Raw genomic sequence first — 12,303 nt, 5'->3', positions numbered from 1 at the left:
CCCCCCCCGCCACACCGATCAGACCACCATCCCCTGCTCCCCCCACCCCACTGGCCTAGAGTGGGTTTATTGCCTCCTCCCCTCCAGCACCCCACTTACCTTCTGCCTCCCATCCACACACAGACACATTAGCTACATTTTTGTAAGAATTTTTCTATAACTTTTTATAATACATATCAGCATTTTCATCAGCCATTAGTAGTTTTGTGCATAATGTTGTCTGTGCTACTGTTATTGAAAAAAAATCATTAAACATATGAAATCATATGTTTTATCTATATATGCAGTTTAGTTTTATTTTGCATTAAGTTAAAAACTTAGGGTAAATGAAAAGCAGATACTTGCTTCTGGTTCAACTGAGCACCATTTGAAAGGGACAATAAAACCTTATTCTCAGTAAAATAATCAATATCTGCACTACCATATATACTTTGAATATCTGTAAAATTGCATTTAGGGCAAGAATTTTATAACAGCTCCTCAACTTGTTCAGCTAATTGTTATTTGCAGTATTTCACAAGTTTATAAGGGGTTTTGAGATTCTTGGCTAGAAGGAACTAAATAAAAATCCAAATATAATTTATTCAGAAAACACATTTTGCACATTTGTGTTAACACTAATCTAGAATTCAACATGGGTTGGAGACTAAAGGTGGTTATAATAGGGTCCTGACTTTTCAAGTGACTAGGGGTTTACTCAACTCGAGGTAGTGGTGGATTGATTTTGCAGGCAGATTGTGAGGCCAACCAGCATTTTGACAGGCTTATGGTGGTGGGCCTCTCACTGACCAAGGGGTCCTGGTAACACTGCCCCCGGCTGCTGATTGATGGAGAGGACTGTTTATCATATGGGCCCGCCCCTTGCCACTGATGGGCTGAGAGCTGTCAATCACACCCACCCACCCCGTGCTGCAGGGCCACATGACAGGCAGCCCTCTCAGCCAATCAGCAGCTAGGAGCGGGAGTGGTAGCCACCTTGCCTGCTTGCCTTTGTGCTGGGCTGTGCGGCCAGGAGTTCTGGGAGCCAAAATTTTATTTTTAGTAAGTTTTTTATTTGGGGGGCGGGGGGACTGCCTGATTTCACAATTTCCATGAAATCATGATCTGAATAGGTCCCTAAAAATGACTTTTTAACCAGATACTGAGTCACGTTTTTCCTTTCTATATAATGTACTTGAATTCAAGTCTTTCCTGTTCAAGGGGAGTGGGGGGCGGGGGCAAGGCAGGCAGCTGCTGGAGCTGTATCCACAAGGGACGAAGACACATCTACAGCTGCTGCCTCTGCCTCGCTACTTGCTTATCCCCCACCTGCCCTCCACTACAACTCTTCCACCACCTCTGCCTCCTCACTCTGGCCCCAAGCATGGTGCACAAGGTGTCCCTGACCCCCGCTCAGCCAAGCAGCAATGGGTTACAACAGAGTGGCAGACCCAGCCAATGTATACATTTTCCATGTATAGAATCTAATTATTGGGGAGTCATCATAAATTCATGGATACCCCACTGAAGGTAAGTGACTGAAAATACTGTAACTTTCATTGCTTTGGTACTGCATCTCATACCCTGAAGAGCAAATGTCCAAAGTATTAAAAGAAGATTTAGTCACATGACTTCTACTATTATTAATGGGAATGAAGTAGGCATCAGATTACTCTAAAACTAATTTATTAATTTTGTTTTATTAATTTGCTTTTTTAATTAGAAAAATGTTAAGCCACATCCGCTTCTTCTACAGTCTAAATTTCAGCATGGAGATTAAATGTAATGAGCATCTCAAGTAGAGTCTATCGCTAATATTTTGTGTTTGAAATGGAAAAGCCAGAGAAAAATTCAGCCATGTGTGCACAATGAGAAGAAAATATCGTATTTTGACCACCCAGTATATTGTTTACTAAAAGATTACTTCATTTTGTTAATGTGTTCATTTCCCCTTCCATAAAAAAGATACAGCAACTGTTCTTCATTATGGTTTATGAAAGTGAAAAGATAAGTAAATTAACACAGTTATATTTAGATATAAGAGGAAAAAATTCTTAATTCTGAAGCAGTTTCAGAATAAAGCTATTACAACTAGGGGTGGACCAATAGAGGTTTTGGGGGCCAATACCGACAGCCGATTTTTAAGGAGGCATATTAGCCAATACTGATCCAATTTCCAATACAGCTCCGTGCAGCTGGTAAGTCTGTTGTGGTGAAAGGGGAGTAGGGAGGGAAGGGGTGTGTGGGGGCCAATCAATGTCCCCACAGTGAGGGAGGGAGTGGGGCTGGGGCAGGATGGAGCCGGGGCTCACCATGCGGGCATGGTGCAGGGTGGCTCCTGCTACTGCTCCTGCTGCTTGAATAGAAGGGCACGGGGGGGGGGGCATGTGCCCCCAGATCTGCACTAGGCAGGCCGGGCAGGCTGCAGCACTGCTGTCAGGCACTGCAGCTGCACGCACGCACAAACATTTAATCAGCCACATCAGGCGAATTTCTGACATAGTCAATTTTCTTTATATCCATGCACTTCTAATTACAACCAAGTTTTTATCCAATTCTGGTAAGATATTCACACTCATTTTTTAGCCAAATTTCAAGTTCAAGGAGAATTCTTGAGTGACATACATACAAAAATGAAACATACTAAATACTTTAACACAATATCATATTAATTTATTCCATATCTATATTTTGGCAAAGGACAGACAGGATGACTTATTTAAAAATATATTTTCCTTTACAGTGATTTATCTGAGTTTCCTTAAACTGCATATTTATAGATCTGTGTAAAGAAAACAATCTTATTAAATAACTCTGTAGTTTGTTGATTAATAGATCATACCGCCAGAGGGACTACCTCAATCATCCAGTCTTGACCTCCTGTTTAAAACATGCCAGAGATCTTCTCTGAATTAACTCCTGTTCTGAGCATCATATCTTAGAAAAACATGTACTCCTGATTTTAAAATTGCATGTTCCCCCCCCCCCCCGAAAGATCAGCTCTTGTTATAAAAGGAATTAATTTAGATAAGTCCTCCACCCTATATTAGTATAATGGTTTGAATAAAAATAAGATGAACTGTTATGCTTGATTTTGCCATGGATTACAATATATTTATCTGATGAAATTTAAAGATAGAAGAAGTCCTTCATAAACAAAGAGCATCCGATATAATGTCCTGTGATAATGTATGTATGATAGTTGAGGTCTCTTGGTATTTGAACTGACTAGTTCAAATTAGAGAAAAACAAATGCAAGACAAAACAAAAACTGAGCAGTTTTGTCTTCAAACTGCTCTCACATCAATACACTATGATGGAGGATTACATGTTGCACTTACACACACACAACCACCAAAATGCTTCTTATTTACTAAAATACTTTTGGATTATTTTTATTGCTATAAAGACCTCTCATTAAGCATGATTTGCCTGTATCTGTTCCAGTGCAAAAAAATGTACCCTTATAAGCGATTCAGCCATGTGGCTTTTCTTCAGTGTTTTGATATATTTTAGTGTACTGATCAACTCACTATCTTTAGAGTGATACTGTTTTTTAACACATACTTATGTTTTATGGTACAAGCTAAATCTGCTATTGGAGAATATTTTTGCATTACTAATAATTGGGTACAAATACAGTAACCATTCTAATCTTTGCCTTTTTTAAATAAAAGTACAAAATTAAAATTCTATGTGATTTATGTATGTGCGCTTCCTCAAAAGAGCTGTGGAAATGTTTAGTTAGATAAAACCACAAAGTGACCTTTCTAAACTACGTGTCCTTCATCTGCATATTTTAACTAACTTATGATCCACAAAGTCAAGACTAACATCATTTTCAGAAGAAGAATGTGCATTTTAAAAGAGGAACCATACTTTGAGATTCTGCTGCTCCCTTTTCCCCTGGGTTTGTAGGAGCAGATCAAGACAAATAGTATAGAAGCAAAAGCTGAGAGGTTAGAACAGAAGACTGGATTTAAAGTCTGACAACAAAGCTACGACGGGAATGTTGATGAGGAGAGCAGAATATATTAAAATACTTAAAGAAGGCAGAATTCAGCCCAAATAGACCTTCACTCTGAGTAGTCCCACAGCAATCAACAGTACTGCTTATGAAGAACTACTTCTGCCTAAAGGAGCACAGAAACAGATCCTCAACACTGCACATTTCTTAAAGTAATTCTGCTGTATTTCCGAAAAGACTGAAACCCAAACTGTGGTGTTGCTTGCATAAGGAGAGATCAGATATTTATGAAAATCAGTAAATGCAGTCCATTAAAAATTCAGGAAGATGAAAAAGCTACCAATGGGCAGGAAGAAAAAGCAAAGAGAAAAGCAGCATTCAAAATCCTAGCAAACTCCCAGCTATAAATGTACATTCCTGAAGCTACTGCAATATTGCAAATACATGTGAACAGAAACACAGTTAAATAGTTTAACCTTGTAGGTTTGGATTTTTGTTTTCAAATCGTAAGTGGTACTAGCATGTGGCAATACCACTACTGAAAAGCTGTTGAATAATGATGGAAACAAAATATAAAACCTATTATTGAGGTTTTTAACAATTATTTAACTGACCTAGTAAAAACACTTTTCCTACACTCCTCTATCTCTGCGAACTGTTTTCTCTGAAGTCTTAGCTCATGTGTTAAAAATAAGGGAAGCTGCTTAGTCTCTTTTGTAAAACTCCAAGATAAGCATAGCTATAACGAGCTGCAATTTCTCTGTTAAAGAAATTATTCCCAAAACAAAATCTTTAGTTAAGAATAAGCATTAATTCAAGAGGGAAAATAACTTGAGCAAAATAAGCCAAAACATTGAAATTAATCCCAAACGTGTAGGGTTAAAAGATCCTGAACACCATTTATTCCTGTACCCCTACCCATCCTTATCTCAAATTCTTAAGAATCATATGCTCTCACACAGCATGCTAAAATGACTTTTATGTCATCCTCTATGCATGTTTTACTGCGCATGCCCTCTAGCATCTCCCCATAATGAATAACCACTTTCCTCTCAATGCTTGCAATTCTTCTACCATTAGTCTTTGGAATTAGGGAGTGATAGCAACAGCAAGATGACGAGAAGGTGTACATTTTCTAAATTACTCCTTATAACCAGGGATCCGGGTTTTCCGTTTGCCGTGGAAAACCACGAATTTTCTCACTTGAAGGAGAAAAAGATTCAGATTTTTAAAAGGAGAAAATCATGGATTTCCCCCTTTGAAGCAGAAAAACACAGGAATATGTAGGATTCCCCTTGCAGGATGGCAGAGTTCCAGGCTGCAAGGGGCTGCTTGGAGCTGGGGGAACAGGACACAGGAAGCGCCACATGCACATGGCAGCTTGGAGAGCAGTTCCCCAGCTGCCTGCAGGTCAGTCTGGGGGGAGAGGGGCATGGGAGAGCGAGACAAACTCCCACAGCGAGGGATGGAGTGGGGCAGGGTTGGTGACGCTGCCTAGCTGGGGCAGTGCGTGGAGCCCGGGGACCAACCGGCTCATCCATGGGACAGCTGGCTCCCTGTCACTGCATGCAATCCCAGGGACAGGGTATAGGGGGACACAGCACCCCCCTAGATTTGTGTACAGAGTGAAAGGATACAGGCTGTCTGCTGCGGGGCTCAGGGCTCCCTGCCCTGCTGCCCTCCCCCAGGGGCCTCTGCAGCCCAGCAGGCAGGACCTGGAGCATGTAGTTGTAAAGGTTCAGTGCTGCCACCACTGGGGACCCCACACCAGCTGCAGCGAGGCACCCCCTGTCCATCCAACAGCAATCATGGTAGCATGGAGTTGTGCCCCCAACTGCTGCCAGGTGGAAAGGGTCACTATGGCAGGGCAACTGGTGCAGGGGTTTCAGGGGCAGCAGCACCAAGCTTCCCTGCCCTCCTACTCCAGGTCCCACCCACTGGGGTGCCAAGGCCCCTGGGGGAGTGCAGCAAGGCAGGGAACCCATATCCACCCCTCCCCACCATGGGCTCCACTCAGCTCTGCTCGGCCAGGGAGCTGTGGGCCCTAGCCCTAGTTCCACAGACCTGGCAAATGGGGGCCCCTGTCAGGGCTGCAGAGGACAGGGGGCTGTGGGTCATGAGTGAGTTACACCAGCAGGGCTAGGGGCAAGGGGGGGGATGTGGGTTGGGAGTAAGGGGCACCATCAGGGCCAGGGTTTGCAGGTTGGGAGTGTGGGGCACCGGCAGAGCCAGGGGGCTGAGGGCTGGAAGTGAGGGGCACCGGCATGAGCAGGGGCAGGGCACTAGCTTATGAGGGCTGCTTTGAGCCACAAAGCAGCAGGCAGGACAGCCACAGATGGACTCAAGTACTGGTGAGCAAAGAGGGCAGGGGGAGCTCTGATTTTCCACAATAAAATAAACAAAAATCAAACACCCACATGTATAGGTATTTAGAATTTATTATTTTTGTTATAATGATTGAGGCGCTGGTAGGCTTCCAAACTGCTCAAAAATTGTCAATATATCAATAAAACATTGTATTCAACTGATACCTATATATAGCAGTGTTTCATTTTCATCATGGAAAAGTGCAGATTTTGGGGTTTTTTAAATCAGAAAATGTGTGTGGAGATTTCCTTTAAATCAGAGACTTTGGGATTTTTAAACAATGAAAACCAGGACTCTGGCTTGTAACAAAGATAAGGTTGAAGGATATTTTATTAAATCAACTAGGTGAGTAAGATGAGGTTTAGAACAATATGGAGGGATTATTGGTCCAATGATGGAAAAATTATTTCTAAACGAACATATTTAGCTTTGTTTGTTGGACAGTAAACTCTTTAAGAGTTCACTCTTTCTCCCCATTAAACTAAATTAATTACTACCAACTTTGATTTCCTAGTTTTCAGTGTGAAGCACTGACCTTTTAGCCCAGAATATTTATGTAAATATATTACTAAAATCTAATTTAATTGAGAAACACTGGTAAAGAAATATATAGTTCCTTGAAATAGGCAAATCTCTACCAAAATGATTTTTCTGCATATCTGAATTGATATACCTTTTCTTTATTCTTCTAAGAAATTTGGAAATAAAGTAAGTTTTTTGAAAAATATTAAAAATTAATGAATAAATACATATATAAATAAATAAATAAAACCATAACAGAACTTACCTGAAGTTTTGCTAGCTGAGCTGTACGAGATACTATTTTGTTGTATGGATCAACAATTTTGGCTCTGATTCTGATAACAGGAATGGAAATACATTTTAGAAATAGAGTGTACTAGAAGACTTCAGAGTTTATACTGTAATAAATTATGAAATGACATACCTATCAACAGTACTTTGTAGAGCACCAATTCTAGTCTGCATCATCTGAAGGACACCTGTAAAAAGGCAGATATTTACTTAGTGAGATCAACCTCAACATTACTCCCCAAATCATAAAGTCTACTGCAAACCACTATGCAGATCAAAATATGTGGACTACGTCAATTTTCCCTTTATCGGTGCCAATACAATATGGACCGATATGTGAACAAGTAAACTATTCATGAAACATGGTGCTATTTAATGTGAATAAGGTAGCAGATTTTCTGTATGGAGATGGTTTCCAATTTGTTTAATTTGCAATGAGTTCCTGAATAAGGGCTAGCCACTGCAACTAACTTCAATGGGTACCCTTCTCCACTCAGCTGGAGCTCATCAGCAGTCCCACCTAGATGCTGAAGAAGTACCAGTGGTGTCCATACAGTGGTTTGCTGTGGGTAGTTATACCACCAACCCTCATTTTTGCAGGGTGCTAAGGAAACTGACTCTATGAAAAATATGGCTTCTGTTATATTTAGAGGTGCACCAATATACCAGTTCATATTGTATTGGCACCAATAAAAGGAAAATTGACATCATCGGCAATCGGCTTTTTTGGCTGATGCAGCTGATATTGTCACCAATATATGCTGTATGCATGCATACAGACACAGCATGAAGGTAGCCAGGAATGCAACCTGGCAGCTTGGGGAGCAGTGTCTAGCTGGTAAGTCTGTGGGGGGAAGGAGCATGGGGGGGCGCAAATCAAGGCCCCCATGGTGAGGGAGGGAGTGGGGCTGGTGCAAAAGGGCTACCCAGCTGGGGCAGGGTCATGGGTGGCTTGTTTGGGGGGCATCTCCCGCCACCGAGCACACCCCCAGGGGAGGCATGAGGGGCACATGCCATCCAGATTTGTCCCTGGGGTGAAGGTGGGCTGCCCACTATGGGCTGGGGCCAGGGGTTGCACCGGCCTCTTCCCAGTGGGGGCTAAGCCAGGGCTGCGCTCAGGGTGGGCAGGGATGGGCAACAGCAGCACTGGGAGGAAGGGCTACAGCAAATTTTGGGGTGACTGTAGCCCACCCCAAAACCCCCCCCCCCACTGCATCTGTAGCCCAGCCCCACCACCAGGGGGAGGCCGGCACCACCCCCAGTGAGCACCCCGCCCTCACCCTGTACACAAATCCAGGGGGCAGATGCCCTCCATGCCTTTCCTGAGAGTGTGCAGAGCAATGGGAGCTGCCACATCCTCCCACATCCTCCCACCTGCGGCTCCACTCTGCACCACACCCTGGACGGGCAGCGCCTGCCCCTACCCTTGCCCTGGCTCCATTCCCTTCCTCACCACTGGGGTCTCAATCTGAACCCCCCCATGCCCCTTCCCTCCACCACACCCCTTCCTCCCAACAGACTTACTGGGTGGTTGCTGCTCTCCACATTGCTGGGCTGCATATTGGTAGTCAGATCGGTATTGGCTAACATGGCTGGTGGCATTGGCATCCACCAAAAAAGTCTTTATCAGAGCACCCCTAATTATATTGATACTTACCCTTTTTCTTACTGATATTCAAATATCTTAAATATTAATCTAGAAGGGGCATAATTAACTTAATGTTGCTTTAAGGTAACAGACACATTAAAACAATTTATAAATAAGTCACAGAACTAGCACTGTGATTCAACAAGCTTTTTGCACTCCAAGAACAGTTTGACGTCCAGCTATTCAGACAATGCAGTCAGAACACAGGTATGGGAACCGCAGTTTTGATACTGTTATGTTTAACATACAGATTTTCTATGTAACCAGATACACACATCTGAGTTATTGTAAGGGGTAGGCTAAATACTAGTGGAAATCACTGATCACTGGCAAAACTACATACAGTTCACAATTGTTAATTCAGAGACGCCTACACAGAAGAGGGACTGAAGATATATTCATCAAACAAAGCCAAAAAAGAACCCTGAAGAGAATCACTTATGTTGAGACTTCTTTAGCTAAGAATAGGTCAACAATACCCCTATGAGAGCCTTCTAACTTGGCTGAAAATTTTCTGGAAAAGGTCCACACAGGAATATGATTTTCCTAATATCTGAAGTTTCTTTGTACAGGGAAAGTAGAGCACTGACTCTCCCAAAAGAAAATGAATGTCTGTATGTGGACTTTTTCTGTAAACTTGACATATATTTGAGATTTCTTTTAAATAATTATAAAAGTACCAATGCTAAAATTAAAAAAAAACTCTCTTAATGAATCAACCCAGTTATATATGTTATATCTATTCCTTTTCTCCTCTCCCCCTTCCTAGGACAGGGAGATTGAAATCCACTGTTCAAAAAGAAGACAATCCTGCCGATGTGGTAATACAAGCTTCTTTCATAATGCACAATCATAGTCTAAACTGGAGCATACACAATTAGAAAGTGGGGAACACAAACTACTAAAAAAAGATGGCCAAGAAAACTATGTAGTATATCAGCAGTTTTTGAGACATGGATGTCTTTCCACTAGGAACCGGGCTGAATTCTGTAATACATGCTTGGAGGCCGACTGAAATCTATCTTCAGGTTTGATAATTTAAAGCACCCTCAAGTACTCTGTGTCAACAACTCAAGTAAGGACATTGTCTGTATTTCAGGGAAAGGACAAACTAAAATTTAAAAAAATTATAACAAATATTTGTCACAGATTGGGAGGAGGAGCAAAAGGACAAGGAGAAGACTCTTTAACTTCTTTGCACCTATGGTAAAGTTTCATATTAATTGTTCTCTTTAGATGAGATGTCCCTCATCTTAGATGCGAGTACAAGGCAGGGGCAGGTAGTTGCTGCAGCTCCAGCTCTGGCTCTGAACCAGGCTCAGGACTGGAGTAGAAGCCACAGATGCTGCCCCCCACCATCACTTCTGCCCCCTGCCTTTCTCCTCTATCCCACTACTACCACTTACCCTTTTTTCACAACTCTGGCCTGGAGCACAGAGCACATGCTGGGTCTGGTCCCTGGTGCAACTCTTGCTGCTGGGCCCGGTGGGGACCAAAGCCAGCTTGTGCTCCATGCCCTGGGCCAGAGCCTCAACTGAAAGTAAATGGTTTGGCAGGTGGAGGAAGTGGGGGAAGGGAGGACCAGGTGGCAAGGGGCAAGGTGTGGTGGTCAAGCCACTTGATTCCCACACTACCTGCTTCCCAATTGCTGCTTGTCCCACTGCAGTGGTGGGGGGAACATATTTAAGATGATCCTCCAATCATTAGAGTCTACATATGGAAAACTGCAACAAATTTATAATTTTTCTGTGTACAGAATAAAAGTATTGGGAGATGATCTTAAATTCAGGTAAATATTATTTTCATTGCTGTTCCTCAAAACCCTGAGGGTAGCAATGAGCACAGAAAAGGCAGTCGTTTATTATCACTTTCATACAGATTGGGCAGAACTGCGAACAATAGCAGAAACAGAGCAGCTCCCTGCAGACATTGGGGTACCACACTATTTTGGTATACACTCCATTCTACTATCTGCATCTCTAAAGCTACAATCACAACAAAACTTAGACTCTGCAAAAGTTGGTGGCACACACCAATTATGAAAATGTTTTTTTCCAAGTCTGATTAAAAGATAAAAAAGCACACAACAAAAGTGTTTAGGTGAGCGAAGACTAGCATCCCCTTAAACTCCTGGGCCAGGGAGTATAGTCTTATCCCAGCAATTTTTTCATGATTTTATATTATAAGTGTGGTTGGATTTCTTGGGATTTTACTTTTTAAACATGCTGTTTTACATACTGGCTCTAACACTTGTATGTGTATGGGCCCAACCTTTCATACAAGATAGATATATGATAGCTGAACTTGGCTGGTGCATAGAGTTATATCACAGGGAACACTTTTCAAGTCCATACTAACTGGCAAAAAAGTGAATATATTAGGTACTTCTAAAACTACAATCTACCAGGGTCCTGGCCAAAATAAGCAGCCCAGGAAGCCTAATCATGGAACACAAGTATTATTAAATTTACCTGAATAGAAAATGACTTCAAATTTAAGGTGAGCCCCCCCCCCCCAAAATTAAATTCTATACATGGGGAATTCACAAATTTGTTATAATTTTCCATGCACAGAAACTAATTATTGGAGAGTCATTTTATATTTGTTCCCCACTCCCCTGAAGCAGGGCAAGCAATAGCAGTAGCAGCAGAGAAATCAAGCTGCTTTATTACAGCCCCTTGCTCCTCTACACCTTGTCCCCTGCCTCCTGCCCCCGGCTTGCAGCCATCTGGCTTCCCATGCTTGCCTGCCCCCTGCCCACCCTCCAGTTCCAGTATACACCAAGCCAGGCAGCAGTGGCTGTGGCAGCAGCAGCTCTGACTTCAGCCCTGATGCCAGCCCTGGGACTAGTGCTGCTACTATCAAGCTGGGCAGGGGATGAAGCCAACATGCTCTATGCCTCCAGCAAGAGTAGGACCAGAGCCACTGCTGCAACTGAAGGTAACCAGAGGCAGGAAGGGGAAGGCAGATGAAGTGGGAGGGAGGTGCAGGTGGCAGGGGTGACAGCAGCTGCAGCTCTGCACCCTGCCTGCCACTCCACCTTGTACTCAAATCCAGGAGAAGGGGCTTTCCCCCAATGCTGAATGGGGAAATAAACCTCATCTTGAATTTGAGGAAATATGATTTAATCAAATGTGTATCATTTTAAATGATAAATTATGAAGCACAACATTTTCATTGCCTCAGTATTTGACCTACAAGAGCAAGGGGGGGGGGCAAAATACAGCCCACAGGCCGGATCCAGCCCCTGGCAGGTCCCTTGGTCCCCTGGCCCAGATACAGTCCAGCTGTAGTGCATCCTGCTGCCCCTTCGGCACACAGCAGGCCTGGGGCAGCTCCACAGCTGGACTGTGTTTCTAGGCAGCCCAGGTGGCAATGGCTCTTTCCAGTGGCTGCCGCTGCTGGCTCCAGCCCTACGGAACTGGTGGGAACCCGTGCTGCACAGCCCTAACTCCACACACCCTGTGCCTGCTCTGGGCTCACCTGCTCAGGCACAGCAGCGGTGGTGTGGGACAAAAGCTGTTGTTCG

The 12,303-nt window shown here is 43.2% G+C and overlaps 1 protein-coding gene across 1 annotated transcript in view; it reads right to left on the bottom strand.

Annotated features, from left to right (window-relative positions):
* COG5 (component of oligomeric golgi complex 5) overlaps positions 1-12,303 on the bottom strand; it is a 442,290-nt gene that overhangs the window by 411,870 nt on the left and 18,117 nt on the right. Inside the window, exons 4-5 of the mRNA XM_019509410.1 lie at positions 7,260-7,314; positions 7,101-7,170 (exon numbers count right to left, since the gene is read on the bottom strand). Coding sequence (XP_019364955.1) covers positions 7,101-7,170; positions 7,260-7,314 — 125 coding nt within the window. The remainder of the gene's footprint in view (positions 1-7,100; positions 7,171-7,259; positions 7,315-12,303) is intronic.

The sequence above is a fragment of the Gavialis gangeticus genome, unplaced genomic scaffold (genome assembly GCF_001723915.1).
Source record: "Gavialis gangeticus isolate Ggan-Ray unplaced genomic scaffold, GavGan_comp1, whole genome shotgun sequence".
Lineage (NCBI taxonomy): Eukaryota > Metazoa > Chordata > Crocodylia > Gavialidae > Gavialis > Gavialis gangeticus.
The sequence above is the reverse complement of the archived record's forward strand: the minus strand, read 5'-3'. Positions and strand labels throughout refer to the sequence as shown.